Genomic DNA, 13,352 nt, shown 5'->3' on the forward strand with positions numbered 1-13,352 from the left:
ATGGGGGTAATGAGGTAAATGTCTTAGGTCAAAAGAAACCAGATATTTAAAGGAACACTCGTTAGGCTCAGCCTTAATTTTCAGGCTTTTTGGAGGAAAAATTATGTATAGTGGCAGCTCTAGAATAGGTCATATTATCTGGAGAGGTCAACCTATTTTTATGAAATGACACTGTAACAGGGAATAGGAAAGCCTACTTCAAGTCTTTTATTAGTGACATGCCATGTGCCAACATTAACAAAAATACAGAGGTCATGGTCTTCCACCAAAATCTTTCAGCCTGCTTCTTCCCACAGTGTTTCTGTCCTGAAAAGGAAGTATAAGCCAGTGTGTTAATACTCCTAATTAAATAATGCCACCCAGGCTTTTTCTGAAGAGCTGGTCTCAGTCCCATATCCGCATTTATCATCCATAGATGTCCACTCAGATTAGGTTTCATCCTGGACCAGTCAGCATAACGTCCCCAGCTAGGTGAACTACACTTGCTTCCACCCAACCCATCTCCCATACTCCTAGGAAAAGGCCAATAAGATCCCCTGGCTTGATGTTTCCCCAAGCTCAAACCACGACCGTAAATGCACGGCAATCGGCCCTTGCTGCCCAACGTGCAGGGCTTTGGCATCTGCTTACCTTCAGTGTGCTCGTGGCCTTCCAGCAGGATGGGCAAATCTAAGACCCAAGTCACTATACATGTTTCTGTCCTGGCCATGAACAGCTAATACAGCATACATGGAAGGTCAGGTGTCAAAGATGTGTAGAAAAACTAAGACTTGCCAGAGGCCTGAACAGCCTTGTATCTTATCAATTCACTACACTACTCAGGGTTCACAAGGGTCAAGCACTACCTGAAGCTGCAAGGAAGCTACAGAAGAAGTTTGGCAGCCAACTTACCCAACTAGATCCATAATCACAGATGAGGACAGCTGTACTGTAACACATCTTTACCAAAAAACAAAAACAAAAACAGACTCAGGAGACAAGAGAACCATGGGTATTTATCAAATACAGAAGTACTAAGTCAGCCACCACTACAACTCCCAGAGCTTCACATACATCCTCCCTTTAAGCCAAAGATTATCCCAGTTTAGTGGGAAGGAGGACACCAGTTCAAAAAGAATTCAAACCCTGTTTGAAACTAGCCCACAGCCTATACACCAGACTATAAGCACCACGAGGCCAGCTTCAGTGCTCCTTTTCCTCCTTTTACGACCACCAAGACCAGCGTTCAGATCTGATGGGAAAGGGAGCCGGAGGGTCAGGCTGAATCCAGCACGTAACTGTACCTCGTCTAAAGCACAGCAACAGCCCGGGAGCCTCAGACTCTTCAGAAGCCGACACCGACAGGGACACTTCGGGGCAACCTGGAGAAAACAGTGTGAAAGCTCCAAACCAGAAAGTCCATCAACAGACCCACCAACACGAAGGTTATGGAAAGCCCCCGGGGCTCTGGGAGGAGCCCCCGGGCCGTTATAGGAAAGGCGAGTGGCAGCAGCAGGTACCGTGCAGACCTGTGCTGTCAAAGTCTCTCCAGGTTGCTCTGGCATGCAGTTGGAGATCCCATGGCCACAGCCGGCCACAGCCCTTGGAAACATGCTGTACCGCCCCGCCAAGGGAGTTCCCAGAAACCTACCGGACCCGAGGTGGTTGTGTTCCAAGTCAGTCACGACCCCAGAATCCTCACCAAAAAGCTCCACTTCAAAGTCGTCCTGGAATCTTCAGTCAGGCACAGCTGAGATGGGAAACAGTCGTCCTGAATGATCTTATTGTTCCCTTCCTTTGGTCTTCACAGTTAAAGGTGTGACTGGCTTTTGGTACTGATGCCTTAAGCTTTTCAGTGCAGTGATCCAAAGCACTGCTGAGATCTGCCACTTGCCACTAGATTTGCCCAGTACACTTGTCCACCCCGCTCCACCTGCCCCTACATGAACTGGTTCTTGTTCTCAGCAATTTACTTCTCCAAAGTCTGTTCCTAGCAACTCTATGCAAGACCCCACTAACGGGAGCGCCTGCTTTCAGCTCAGGTCATGATCCCAGGGTCCTGGTTTAAGTCCCACATCAGGCTCCCGGCTCAGCAAGGAGCCAGCCTCTCCCTCTGCCCCTCCCCCTGCTCGTAGCTCGCTCTCACAAATAAAATCTTAAAAAAAAAAAAAAAAAACCAAAACCCATTATCAGAACGTTTCTGCTAGTCTCTGGAAACCTGTCAGTTTTAATACAGGACTCCACCTCTATCTGAGACATGGCAGGTACAACGGAACTGTCTTTTCCTGAAATGTTGCAGATCAGTTACAGCAAACAGAACGGCGACCGTCAAGGAAAACTGTCACTCTGGGCTCCTTTTTGACCACAGCAGCTATGTGGAAGCAGCTGCAGCTTCGATAAGGGCCACAGGGCAATTTAGGTCCCGGGACCGCCCCAAATGCTGTCCAGGCGGACTCACCTAAAGCCCGAGCACTCCTGCCTAACTGTAATTCACGGGCTGAAATATACTGGAGAACAAATAAGAGAACAGGTACCACCGGCGCCTGGGTGGCTCGGTTGATTAGGAAGTCAGAAGCCAGACTCTTATCTCGGACCAGGTCCTGGCTCACAATGGGCATGGCGCTAACTTAAAGAGAACTGATATAGACTGAGCCTGTGCCCAACATGGGGATGAACTCAAGACCCTGAGCCCTGAGATCAAGAGGAGCATGCTCAGCCGACTGAGCCAGCCAGGAGCCGAAAACAGATATCCTATTACCAGGCCCCAATTACCACTTCATTTTACTGTATGCCCGAGTTTTAAACTCATTTCGTCTTCATAGGACGATTTTACTATCCGTTTTACCAGTAGCTTTAGACCAATTAAACTACCTACTTAAGGTCGTCAGGCAACGTAGAATGCCACTGAACTAAGATTCAAAATAAGATCTAAAAAACTGCAAGACGCGACCCCAGAAAACCCTACCCTTCTTAACCACCTGCATGGATTGCTTAACGTGCTGTGCAGCCAGATGACAGGAATCACTTCCCCCAAGGTCACCCAATAGGTAGCTTTAACAGATTCAGTTTCAGATTTGATGGACACCACCGCGCGGCGTCTCCAAAAATTAAGCCACTTCCGGCCCAGGACTGCCCTGCACCAGGCCGCCTATCCGCGTTACTCACCCGTCGCACTACAGCGCAGGGATGTGCGGGCCGAGGCGGGAGCAGGTACCGCCCCCGCGGGCTCTGGCCCCTCTCACCGCGCATGCAGCCGACCAGGCCTTCCGGGCCTTGGTCCCAGCAGGCCGGGAGGCCCGGCAGCTCCGAGCCATTCTCAACATCCCACAGCCTCGGGAGGCAGGCCTGGCGGGTGCGAGGCTAGGAGCGACGAAGCTACCGCGAGGTGAGAGGAGGACGGCCGTGAACTACAGCACACCCGCAGCCCAACACGCCAGCACCACGGTGGCTGGGAAAAAGGAAGCCCGCTTGTAGGAGGGGGGCTTTTATAGGTCTCGCCCCCCCCCGCCCCGGAGACCGCGCAGACAATTGGAGTAACGCGCCGCACAGACCGCTGGGAGTTGTAGTCCGCCCGCCCTGCAGCGCCGGGCGGCGGATCCCGTTCCAAGCTAAGCAGGTGCGGACCCTTCCGCGTGTGTCCCGCACTCAGTGAACGTCCGGTACTGGGCCCTGTGCTCGCAAATGAAGCCGACCCGCCGTGCCCGCTGGACTTCAGTCGGACTTCCAAAATCGGGAAATGACTCCGTGAGCTGCGATCAGTGCTCGGCTTCGAGCGCCGTGGGCCGAGGAGCAGCAGCGGCTTGGTGGGTTTGGAGAGGCGCTCGGCGAGCTCCCGCTGGAGCGGGGCCCTTGGGCGAAGGCTTCTTAGGAAGGAAGAGGCAACCGAGTAGTCGGAAGATGAACGCATTATTTGTTCAAGAATTCCCTCTTCCGCTAACAGATAAATTACTGAGCTAAGTAAATGATGCTCAGTTATCTCATCCAGTTTTCATAGTAACCCTGCCAATAGCTATACCCAGGTAACTAACAAGGTAAGGACTGGAACCCACAAGTCCACTGCGGAGACCACACTCCGAGAGTCACTGTGCCACGTGCGGAGTGGAACGAGTAATCGTCAATGTAAACACAAGTAGTTAAGAATTAAACAGCTATTCGGTGTTTATCCATTAATTTTTATCCTTAATATACACTTTAAAAGTTGGTACTGGGGGATGCTGGGTGGCGCAGTTGGTTAAGCGTGTGCCTTGGACCACCCCCCCCCCCCCCCCCGCCCTCCACCCCAGTCAAGCTCCCTTCTCGGTGGGGAGCCTGCTTCTCCCTCTCCCTCTCCCTCTGCATGCCACTCCCTCTGCTTGTGCTCTCCTCTGTCAAATAAAATCTAAATAGAAGATAAAATAAAAAGTAGGTACTACTATTACTCCTATTTTATGAAGACAGACTCTGAGAAAAAGAAACTTTCAGATGACTCCCAAATATTTCTCCAGCCTCACTTTTCTCCTGAGCTCCAGACCTTACACGCTGCAGCTTCCGAGACACCTACACTTGGTCAATAAATAGGCTTCTCAGAACCCAGCCTTTCCTCCTCAACACCTGCTCTTCCCAATCTCAGTACATCCTTGGAGGGACCCTGGATTCTTCTGCCTCTAACATCCCACTTCCGATCCATCAGCAAATCCTGTGTTCTCCACCTTTAAGATGGTTAACACCTTTTCTTACCGCCTCTGCGGACGCTCTCATGGCTGACCCGCAATCATAGTAGCCTCCTAATTCCTCTCCCTCTTTCGGCCATTCTTCCTTATAGTCTGCTCTCAACACACCAGCCACGATGTTTAAAGAGCAAAAGTTTTTAATTTTGATGAAGTCCAATATGCCTATTTATTTATGCTTTGTGCTTTATGTGTCTTAATTTAAAATTTTTTGCCTCGCTCAAATGCATTAAGATTTTCTCCTACGTTTTCTTCTAGGAGCTTAGTAGTTTTAGCTCTTACATTTAGATCTAGGATTCATTTTTTTAATTTTTGTGCACGGTGTAAGAGTCAAAGTTTATTTATTGCATATGGCTTTCAGATTGTTCCATCTTCATTTCTTGAAAAAGAGTATCCATCTAATTGCTTTGGCACCTTTGTAGAAATCAATTGACTGGGTCACCTGGGTGGCTCAGTGGGTTAAAGCCTCTGCCTTCGGCTTTGGTTATGATCCCCGAGCAGGAAGCCTGCTTCCCTTCCTCTCTCCCTTCCTCTCTCTCTCTCTCTCTCTGCCTGCCTCTCTGCCTACTTGTGGTCTCTGTCTGTCAAATAAATAAGATCTTTAAAAAAATTAAAAAGAGGGGTGCCTGGGTGGTTCAGTGGGTTAAGCTGCTGCCTTCGGCTCAGGTCATGATCTCAGGGTCCTGGGATCGAGTCCTCCATCGGGCTCTCTGCTCAGCAGGGAGCCTGCTTCTCTCTCTCTCTCTCTCTCTCTCTCTGCCTGCCTCTCTGTCTACTTGTGATCTCTCTCTGTCAAATCAATAAAAATTAAAAAAATAAATAAAAATAAAAAAATAAAAAAGAATCAATTGACTTTATGTGTAGGTCTGTTTCTGTACTCAATACTACACTGTTTTGATTACTGTAGCTCTTTTTTCTTTTTTTAAGATTTTATTTATTTGCCAGAGAGAGAGAGTGAGCAAGCGAGTACACACAAGCAGGCAGAGAGGCAGGCAGAGGCAGTAAGAGAAGCAGGTTCCCTGCTGAGCGCCTGAGGCAGGACTCATCCCCTGACCCCAGGATCATGACCTGAGCCGAAGGCAGCAGCTTAACCCACTGAGCCACCCAGGCATCCCTTTAGCTCTTTTTTTTAAAGATTTTTTTTTTAAGATTTTATTTATTTATTTGACAGACAGAGATCACAAGCAGGCAGAGAGACAGGCAGAGAGAGGAGGAAGCAGGCTCCCCGCCAAGCAGAGAGCCCGATGCGGGACTCGATCCCAGGACCCCGAGACCACGACCCGAGCTGAAGGCAGAGGCCCAACCCACTGAGCCACCCAGGCGCCCTTTTTTAAAGATTTTTTATTTTACTTATTTATTTGATAGAGAGCACAAGAAGGGGGAGCAGCAGGCAGAGGAAAAAGCAGGCTCCCCGCTGAACAGGGAGCCTGATGCAGGGCTGGATGCCAGGACCCTGGGATCCTGATGAGTCAAAGGCAGATGCCTAACCTACTGAGCCACTCACATGCTCCATTATAGATTTTTAATAAGTTTTGAAATAGGGTGGTGTAAGTCATCCGACCTTACTCTTTCTCAAAATTGTTTCGGCTATTCAGAGTCTTTTGCATTTCCATATAAATTTTAGTATCAGCTAATTTGTATTATTTTTTTTAAGCCTACTGGGATTTGGTATTGCATTAAATCTGTGGACTAATTTTGGGAGAACTGACGTCTTAGCAATATTGAGTCCTCTCATCCTTGAGGATGGTATATCTCAGTTAAGTCATCTTTAATTTCTCTCAACACTTTTATGATTTTCAAGAGAGCACAAACAGGGGGAGTGGGAGAGGGAGTGGGAAAGGGAGAAGCAGGCTTCGCACTGAGCGAGAACCCAATGTGGGGCTCTATCCTAGGACCCTGCGATCATGACCTGAGCCGAAGGCAGATGCCTAATGACTGAGCCACCCAGGTGCCCCTTAAGTTCAGATTCTAAATGGTCATTGCTAGCATATATAGAATTAATTTTTGCATATTAACTTGTATTCTTCAACCTTCCTAATCTCATGTATTAGTTTTAGTAGCTCCTTTGTAAATTTCTTAAGATTTTTCACATGTCCGTGAATAAAGACAGATTTACTTCTTCCTTTCCAATCTGGATGCCTTTTATTTCTTTTTCTAGTCTTATAGTATTAGCTAGAACCTCCAGTACAATATTGAATTAATAAGTTACATTTCATCAAAATTAAAAACTCTCAGAGGGGTCAGGAGAGAAGAATATAAAAAGGACATGGGAAAAAAATAAAAAATAAATAAAAAGGACATGGAGAGGGATACCTCAGTTGTTTAAGCATCTGATCCTTGATCTCAGCTCAGGTCTTGATCTCAGGGTTATGAGTTCAAAGTCCACACTGGGCTCCATACTGGGCATGGAGCCTACAATCAATCAAACAAAATAAAGGACAAGGGGAAATTTTGGGGTGATATATGCTCATTATTTACATTGTGGTATTGGTTTCATGGATGTACACTTACATCAAAAGTCATTACATTGGGCGCCTGGGTGGCTCAGTCAATTGGGTGTCTGCCTTCAGCTCAGGTCATGATCCCAGGGTCCTAGGATCGAGCCCCATATTGGGCTCTCTGCTCAGCGGGGATCCTGCTTCCCCTCTTCCTCTGCAACTCCCCCTGCTTATGCTCTCTTGCTGTTTCTGTCAAATAAATAAATAAAATCTTTTTTTTTTAAAGTCATTAGAGGGATGCCTGTGTGGCTCAGTCGGTTAAGCAGCTGCCTTCGGCTCAGGTCATGATCCCAGAGTCCTGGGATCGAGTCCCACACCAGGCTCCTTGCTTGGCGGAGAGCCTGCTTCTCCCTCTGCCTCTGCCTACTATTCTGTCTGCCTGTGCTCGCGTGCTCTCTCTCTCTCTAACAAATAAATAAAATTTTTAAAAAAAAAGTCATTATATGTACTCTCTAATATGTACAGTTAGTTTACTGTGTGTTACTTATACCTCCCTTAAGATGTAAAAATAGGGGCGCCTGGGTGGCTCAGTGGTTAAGCCTCTGTCTTCGGCTCAGGTCATGATCTCAGGGTCCTGGGATCGAGCTCCTCATTGGGCTCTCTGCTCAGCAGGGAGCTTACTCCTCCCCCCCTTCCTGCTTCTCTGCTTGCTTGTGATCTCTGTCAAATAAATAAATACAATCTTTAAAAAAAAAAAAAAAAGATGTAAAAGGGTGCCTGGGTGGCTCAGTCACTGGGCCTCCGCCTTTGGCTCAGGTCATGATTCCGGGGTCCTGGGATCGAGCCCCGCATCCAGCTCCCTGCTGCTCCTCTGCTTGTGTTCCCTCTCTTGCTGTGTCTCTGTCAAATAAAATCTTTAAAAAAAAAATTTTTTTTAAAGATGTAAAAATAAAAAAATATAACCAAGAAAAAATTTATATTATTCACCTGCTCCAAAATCTCCACTGACTTTACAAGCCATTTGGAATAAATGCTGAACTCCCACGAAGGCTTCTGAAGCCACATGTGATTTGGATCCTCCTCCTCCTCTCTGCCCTCATCACCCACCACTTGCTTCCTCATTCATTACGCTCCCTCACCCTTTCTGCTCTGCTTGAACATACCTTGCCTGATCCTACCTCAGGGCCTTTGCTCATGCTGTTCTACCTGGAATATTCTCTCTTGATATCACAGACACCCACACTACTCACTCCCTCACTTCCCCTGGTTTTCTGTTCCAATGTCAGCTCAGAAAACCCTATTTTGATGTAGCACCCTGTCACCCTTCAAGCCATTATCCTGCTTGATTGTTATTTATAGCACTCACTGCTTTTTTTTTTTAAAGGTTTTATTTATTTGACAGACAGAGATCACAAGTAGGCAGAGAGATAGGCAGAGAGAGAATAGAGGAAGCAGGCTCCCCGCTGAGAAGAGAGCCTATTTCGGGGCTCGATCCCAGGACCCTGGGATCATGACCAGAGCCGAAGTCAGAGGCTTTAACCCACTGAGCCACCCAGTGGGTTCTTGACATCACATTATATGTGGATTTTTTTTTTTCTGTCTTCCCCATTACAGTTGAACTACCAAGACCAGGAACTGTCTTTTTATTTTCACTGCTGCGTAAGTAAGTGCCTGGTATGTGAAGTAGCACTTACGGAAACAATTACGAAGTAAATGAATTAATGAATGAATCAAACTTAGCCAAGGCTGATAGCTAGTAAGTGGGGGTTGGAACTAAAACCTCGATTTCTCTCATGCAAATGCGCACAACTTGCCTGCTGTGCTGCACAGCTGCACAACTCCTCGGGATTCTCTTGCGAGGTGGGCACCATGATTTGCAGGAGGGAAAGCAGGGTGAGGAGGGAGAGTCTCTTACCCCACCCCAGTCACACATCAACTCTCAGGCAGGGTCAGCTGACATCTGGATTCTGGGGCTAGCTGCAGAGGGCAGGCACATGACCCTAGCCCACTGGCAGGAGCCTCCAAGAGAGGAAGTTCAAAGATCCCAGTGCTGACAGTGCACTGCCCACGGGTGCTGACTACAAAGGTTTCTGGGAATGCTGGGTTCAAACTGCCTTTCAAGCAGTTTCATGCCTCACTGCCTTTGTCTAGCGGCTCCTGCCTGGAGTGCTGTTCCTCCTTGAACTCCCCAGCTTTTCCTCGTCCTGGGAGACCCGGCTTCAGAACCACCTCCCGCACAATGTCTTCTCTGAGCCTGTAGCTCCTCGAGTTCAGAGTCCCGCCCTCTTGTGGGATTTGACTGGCTGAATGAATGAATGAATAGCACTTATCCACTTTCATTCATTCCTTCAACTATAAATATTTACTTGGTTCCTGTTTTGTGCCAAACACGGGGCATACCACCATTGATCACTGCCCTCAAATGACCTAGGAGGGAGACAGCTGTCACAGTGAACAAAAGGGCATGTGACCTCACTGGCCAGTGAGAGGCTTCCTGCCGCACAGGGATCTAACCCAAGGCCTGTAGTAGGAGTCAGCCCTTTGAAGAGGAGAGGGGGAGTGTTTCTGGCGGAGGCCTGAGAACAGGAAAAATGTGGAGCATGGCTGGAGCTCAGACTACCAGTGGTGGGTAAAGAAGGAGCTAGAGGCATCCATAGGGACCTGACACACACACAAAAATATTTTTCCAGCTACACAGAGTGAAGTGGAGAGAATAATTCAACTGAGGAATCAGTGGGGAGGGTGGGAGTGGGGCAGACTCTTAATTTGGGCAAAGTTGGCAGGAAGGATTCCTCTCCGAACACACACCCTTCCTGAGGCTCCTCTCTATCTCCTATTCCTGGAGGTAGGGGACGAGCAGAGACATAGGCCCCTTTAGGCTCTACCACACAAGCGACCAATGACTGATATTTCATGGGGACCTGTTAAAATGGCTTCTTTTTTTTTTTTTTTAAGATTTTATTTATTTATTTATTTGACAGAGAGAGAGATCACAAGTAGGCAGAGAAGCAGGCCGAGAGAGGCGGGGAGGCAGGCTCCCCGCCAAGCAGAGAGCCAGACCTGGGGCTCGATCCCAGGACCATGACCTGAGCCGAAGGCAGAGGCCCCAACCCACTGAGCCACCCAGGCGCCCTTAAAATGGCTTCCTATTGATTTGTTAGGAGTTAGCCAGAAGAGGGGTCCCTGGGTAGCTCAGTTGGTAGACCATATGACTCTTGAGCTCAGGGTCATGAGTTCAAGCCCCACTTTGGGTATAGAAATTACTTACTTACTTACTTATATACATACATACATACATATATCCACTTAAAAAAAAGTGTGAAAAAACCTGGGCCTTCTCAGATCCTCCACTTGTCATGTCAGACACAGAAATAGCAAATAAGGTTCTGACCTTGGGTAAACTCAGCAGCTAGTCTGTCTTCCTTGTTGAGTAATCTCAGATTCTTTATCTCTGAGCCTCAGTTTCCTCACCCGTAAAAATGTGCAGAATAACAACATCTTACAAGGTTGTGTGAGAAGGAAATATATGATGATTTGATTCTAACAGTGAGGATTTCGCCTCACCACCAATTTGCCAAAACAAGTTAAATTGGTAAAATCCACCACAGTGGAACAGTGAGATTAAACCAACAGATGGAGCTGTTTGAGAGCAGCCAGAAGCCAAGCCTTGATAACTTGGATTTCCAGAAGGCCTGACTGGAGAGGGTAGACTGGCTCTAGGAAGCAGATGTTCCGGCCTTACCCTTGCCACCAACCCACAGGGACCAGACCACTGTATCCTGGTCTTCTTGGTACTTGATTTGCCATCCCCCTTTGTGGCATCAGGGAGGTAATGAAGAGTGAGACAAACTCAGATGTGAGTCTCAGCTCTGCTCTGTGACCTGAGACAAGCCTCAGTCTCCTCGGCTCTAAAATAAGCACACTATGACCCTCTCAAAGCTGTCATTCAGGCAGTGTCAAGGACTGACCATCGGTCCTCATAAATGTTAGTTGTCCAGGGGCGCGTGGGTGACTCAGTGGGTTAAGTCTCTTCCTTCTGCTCAGGTATGATCTCAGGGTCCCGGGATCAAGCCCCACATTGGGCTCTCTGCTCAGCAGGGAGCCTGCTTCCTCCCTCTCTCCCTACCTGTTGCTCTGCCTGCTTGTGATCTCTCTGTCAAATAAATTTAAAATAAATAAGTAAATAAGTAAGTTAGTCCAGTTAGTTAGTCCAGTAAGTTAGTGTCCAGGCCACAGGCCAACTGCACTCCCTCTGGAATAGCATTTATCTATGTCTGTCGGGCCTCCTACCAGCCTTGCTGGCGTCCCTCTGTGGGCCCTGAGGCCCCGCCCAGACAGGTGCTGAGGCCACGGGGGTGGGGTGGGTGGGAGGACGGCTGTTAAACATTGAAGCTGACCATTGAACCGGAGGCCCTGAGAGGCCCTAGGCCGGGGCTCATGGAGCTCCGGGAAAGCAGCACCTGGGTGGGGCGGTAGGGAACAGGCACCTATAAACCATCAGCTTTCTAGAGTGGTGTCTCCAGCTCCAGCAACAGGGGCCCAATCTGGGCACTGCCCGGAGAGTGGGCTGGAGAGAGAAGCCCGCCGGTGGAAGGAGGTGGACGGTTCATCTCGGGCCAGTGTGTGTTGGGTTCTCGTCCTTCACTCGTCCTCCTCCCCACACTGCCTTCTTTAATCTGACACCCCGAGACGTAGGGGTTATTAGAGAACGAAGCTGGGGCTCCTAGGGAGGAGAGCACGTGCCCAGGTGTCTCTCGCGCCGGGCCGAGGGGCGGGGCCAGCCGACGGGACGGGGCGGGGCGGGGCGGGGCGGGACGGGACGGGCGGCTGGCCTCGGGAAGCCCCGCGGCTGCCTGGGCCGGCTGGACCGCGACACTGGGGCCATGGAGGCGGGGGGCTGTCGTTACCAGTTCCGGATCGCGCTGCTGGGGGACGCGGCCGTGGGCAAGACGTCGCTGCTGCGGCGCTATGTGGCGGGCGCGCCCGGAGCCCCCGATCCCGAGCACGAGCCCGAGGGGGCGCCCACGGTGGGCGTCGAGTTCTACAGCCGCAAGCTGCAGCTGCAAGCGGGGCCGCGCGTCAAGCTGCAGCTCTGGGACACGGCGGGCCACGAGCGCTTCAGGTGCGGACCCGGCGGGCTGAGGGAGTTGGCGGGCGGTCTCCCCCCCACCCCCACCCCCAGGGCTCGGCCTCAGTGGCCCAGGTGCGGGTCTGGGGGCCCCTGCCCTGGTCTCTGGCCCTCCACGCGGAGTCGTTCGTCCCACAGATGCAGCCGGGTGGGCCAAGCCCCCTGAGCCAGAGGCCTGAGTCCCGGAGGGATGGGTGGCCCGGCTGCTGAGCGAGCCCACCGGAGCCGAGCGGGAGGTGCCGGGGAGATGGGAAAGGAAGAGAGGTTTGGGGCGGCCTGGAAGGAGCGTAGGAGTCTGCCAGGCAGAGAACGGGAAGCAAAAATCTGCCATCAGGAAAACACCCCTCTTCCTCCCGGAATGGAGGAATGGTCCAGAGAGAATGTGACTCGAACTTGCTCCCTAGCTGAGGTGCAGCCACTCTGTTGGGGGAGAGAGAGACGCTCGGAGCAGAGAAACACTGGGCAGTGTGAAATGAGCTATGGGGCTTGTGCCTGTGGGAGGGCCTTGCCGGCATAGACCTCTCCCAGCTCACTGCCCCTCCTTCAGGTGCATTACCAGGTCCTTCTACCGGAATGTGGTGGGTGTCCTACTGGTCTTTGATGTGACAAACAGGAAGTCCTTTGAACATATCTGCGACTGGCACCAGGAGGTCGTAGCCACTCAGGGCCCCGACAAGGTGATCTTCTTACTGGTTGGCCACAAGAGTGACCTGCAGAGCACGCGTTGTGTCTCAGCCCAGGAGGCGGAGGAGCTGGCTGCCTCCCTGGGCATGGCTTTCATGGAGACCTCCGCCAAGAATAACTACAATGTGGACCTGGCCTTCAGCACCCTTGCTGACACCATCCAGCAGGCCCTGGAGCAGGGGGACATCAAGCTGGAGGAGGACTGGGGGGGTGTCCGGCTCATCCACGAGACCCAAGTCCTCAGCATCCCCCCCAGGAAGCAGCCCCCACGTCCATGCCAGTGTTGACTCTGGGAGGGAAAGGATTAAAGCAGTGCCAACCTCAGAAGTGCTGCTGGGATGGGGTGTCAGTATCTTTCTGGAGAGCAAAGGGCAGGATGTATTTAAAGGGTTAATATAAACAGTGTCCTAGCAGTCA

The 13,352-nt window shown here is 50.3% G+C and overlaps 1 protein-coding gene, 1 long non-coding RNA gene and 4 other non-coding genes across 6 annotated transcripts; 1 reads left to right on the forward strand and 5 right to left on the reverse strand.

The window, feature by feature from the left end:
- Positions 1 to 184: 184 nt before the first annotated feature.
- On the reverse strand, positions 185 to 3,424 carry LOC116871287. The gene is made up of 5 exons (XR_004383365.1): positions 3,145 to 3,424; positions 1,631 to 1,729; positions 1,284 to 1,361; positions 892 to 939; positions 185 to 306 (listed from the first exon to the last, which is right to left on the reverse strand). It is a non-coding gene; the product is annotated as an uncharacterized LOC116871287 (long non-coding RNA).
- Positions 377 to 450, reverse strand: LOC116871432. The gene has a single exon (XR_004383402.1). It is a non-coding gene; the product is annotated as a small nucleolar RNA SNORD99 (small nucleolar RNA).
- LOC116871427 lies at positions 1,124 to 1,256 on the reverse strand. Its single transcript, XR_004383397.1, has one exon. It is a non-coding gene; the product is annotated as a small nucleolar RNA SNORA61 (small nucleolar RNA).
- On the reverse strand, positions 1,466 to 1,596 carry LOC116871426. Its single transcript, XR_004383396.1, has one exon. It is a non-coding gene; the product is annotated as a small nucleolar RNA SNORA44 (small nucleolar RNA).
- On the reverse strand, positions 2,253 to 2,387 carry LOC116871424. The gene has a single exon (XR_004383394.1). It is a non-coding gene; the product is annotated as a small nucleolar RNA SNORA16B/SNORA16A family (small nucleolar RNA).
- An 8,550-nt stretch (positions 3,425 to 11,974) lies between the features above and the next one.
- Positions 11,975 to 13,352, forward strand: RAB42 (RAB42, member RAS oncogene family). The gene is made up of 2 exons (XM_032863940.1): positions 11,975 to 12,245; positions 12,799 to 13,352. The coding sequence occupies exons 1-2, from the start codon at positions 12,007 to 12,009 to the stop codon at positions 13,220 to 13,222; spliced, it is 663 nt and encodes a 220-aa protein (XP_032719831.1). The 5' UTR covers positions 11,975 to 12,006; the 3' UTR covers positions 13,223 to 13,352.

The sequence above is a fragment of the Lontra canadensis genome, unplaced genomic scaffold (genome assembly GCF_010015895.1).
Source record: "Lontra canadensis isolate GAN:19392208 unplaced genomic scaffold, GSC_riverotter_1.0 scaffold25, whole genome shotgun sequence".
Taxonomy (NCBI): domain Eukaryota; kingdom Metazoa; phylum Chordata; class Mammalia; order Carnivora; family Mustelidae; genus Lontra; species Lontra canadensis.

Excerpts from the sequence above, each read along its gene's own strand:
- RAB42 (XM_032863940.1), top strand. The coding sequence starts at position 12,007 with ATGGAGGCGGGGGGCTGTCGTTACCAGTTCCGGATCGCGCTGCTGGGG. Across the intron at positions 12,246-12,798 it reads GCGGGCCACGAGCGCTTCAG|GTGCATTACCAGGTCCTTCT; the intron begins GTGCGGACCCGG and ends CCCCTCCTTCAG.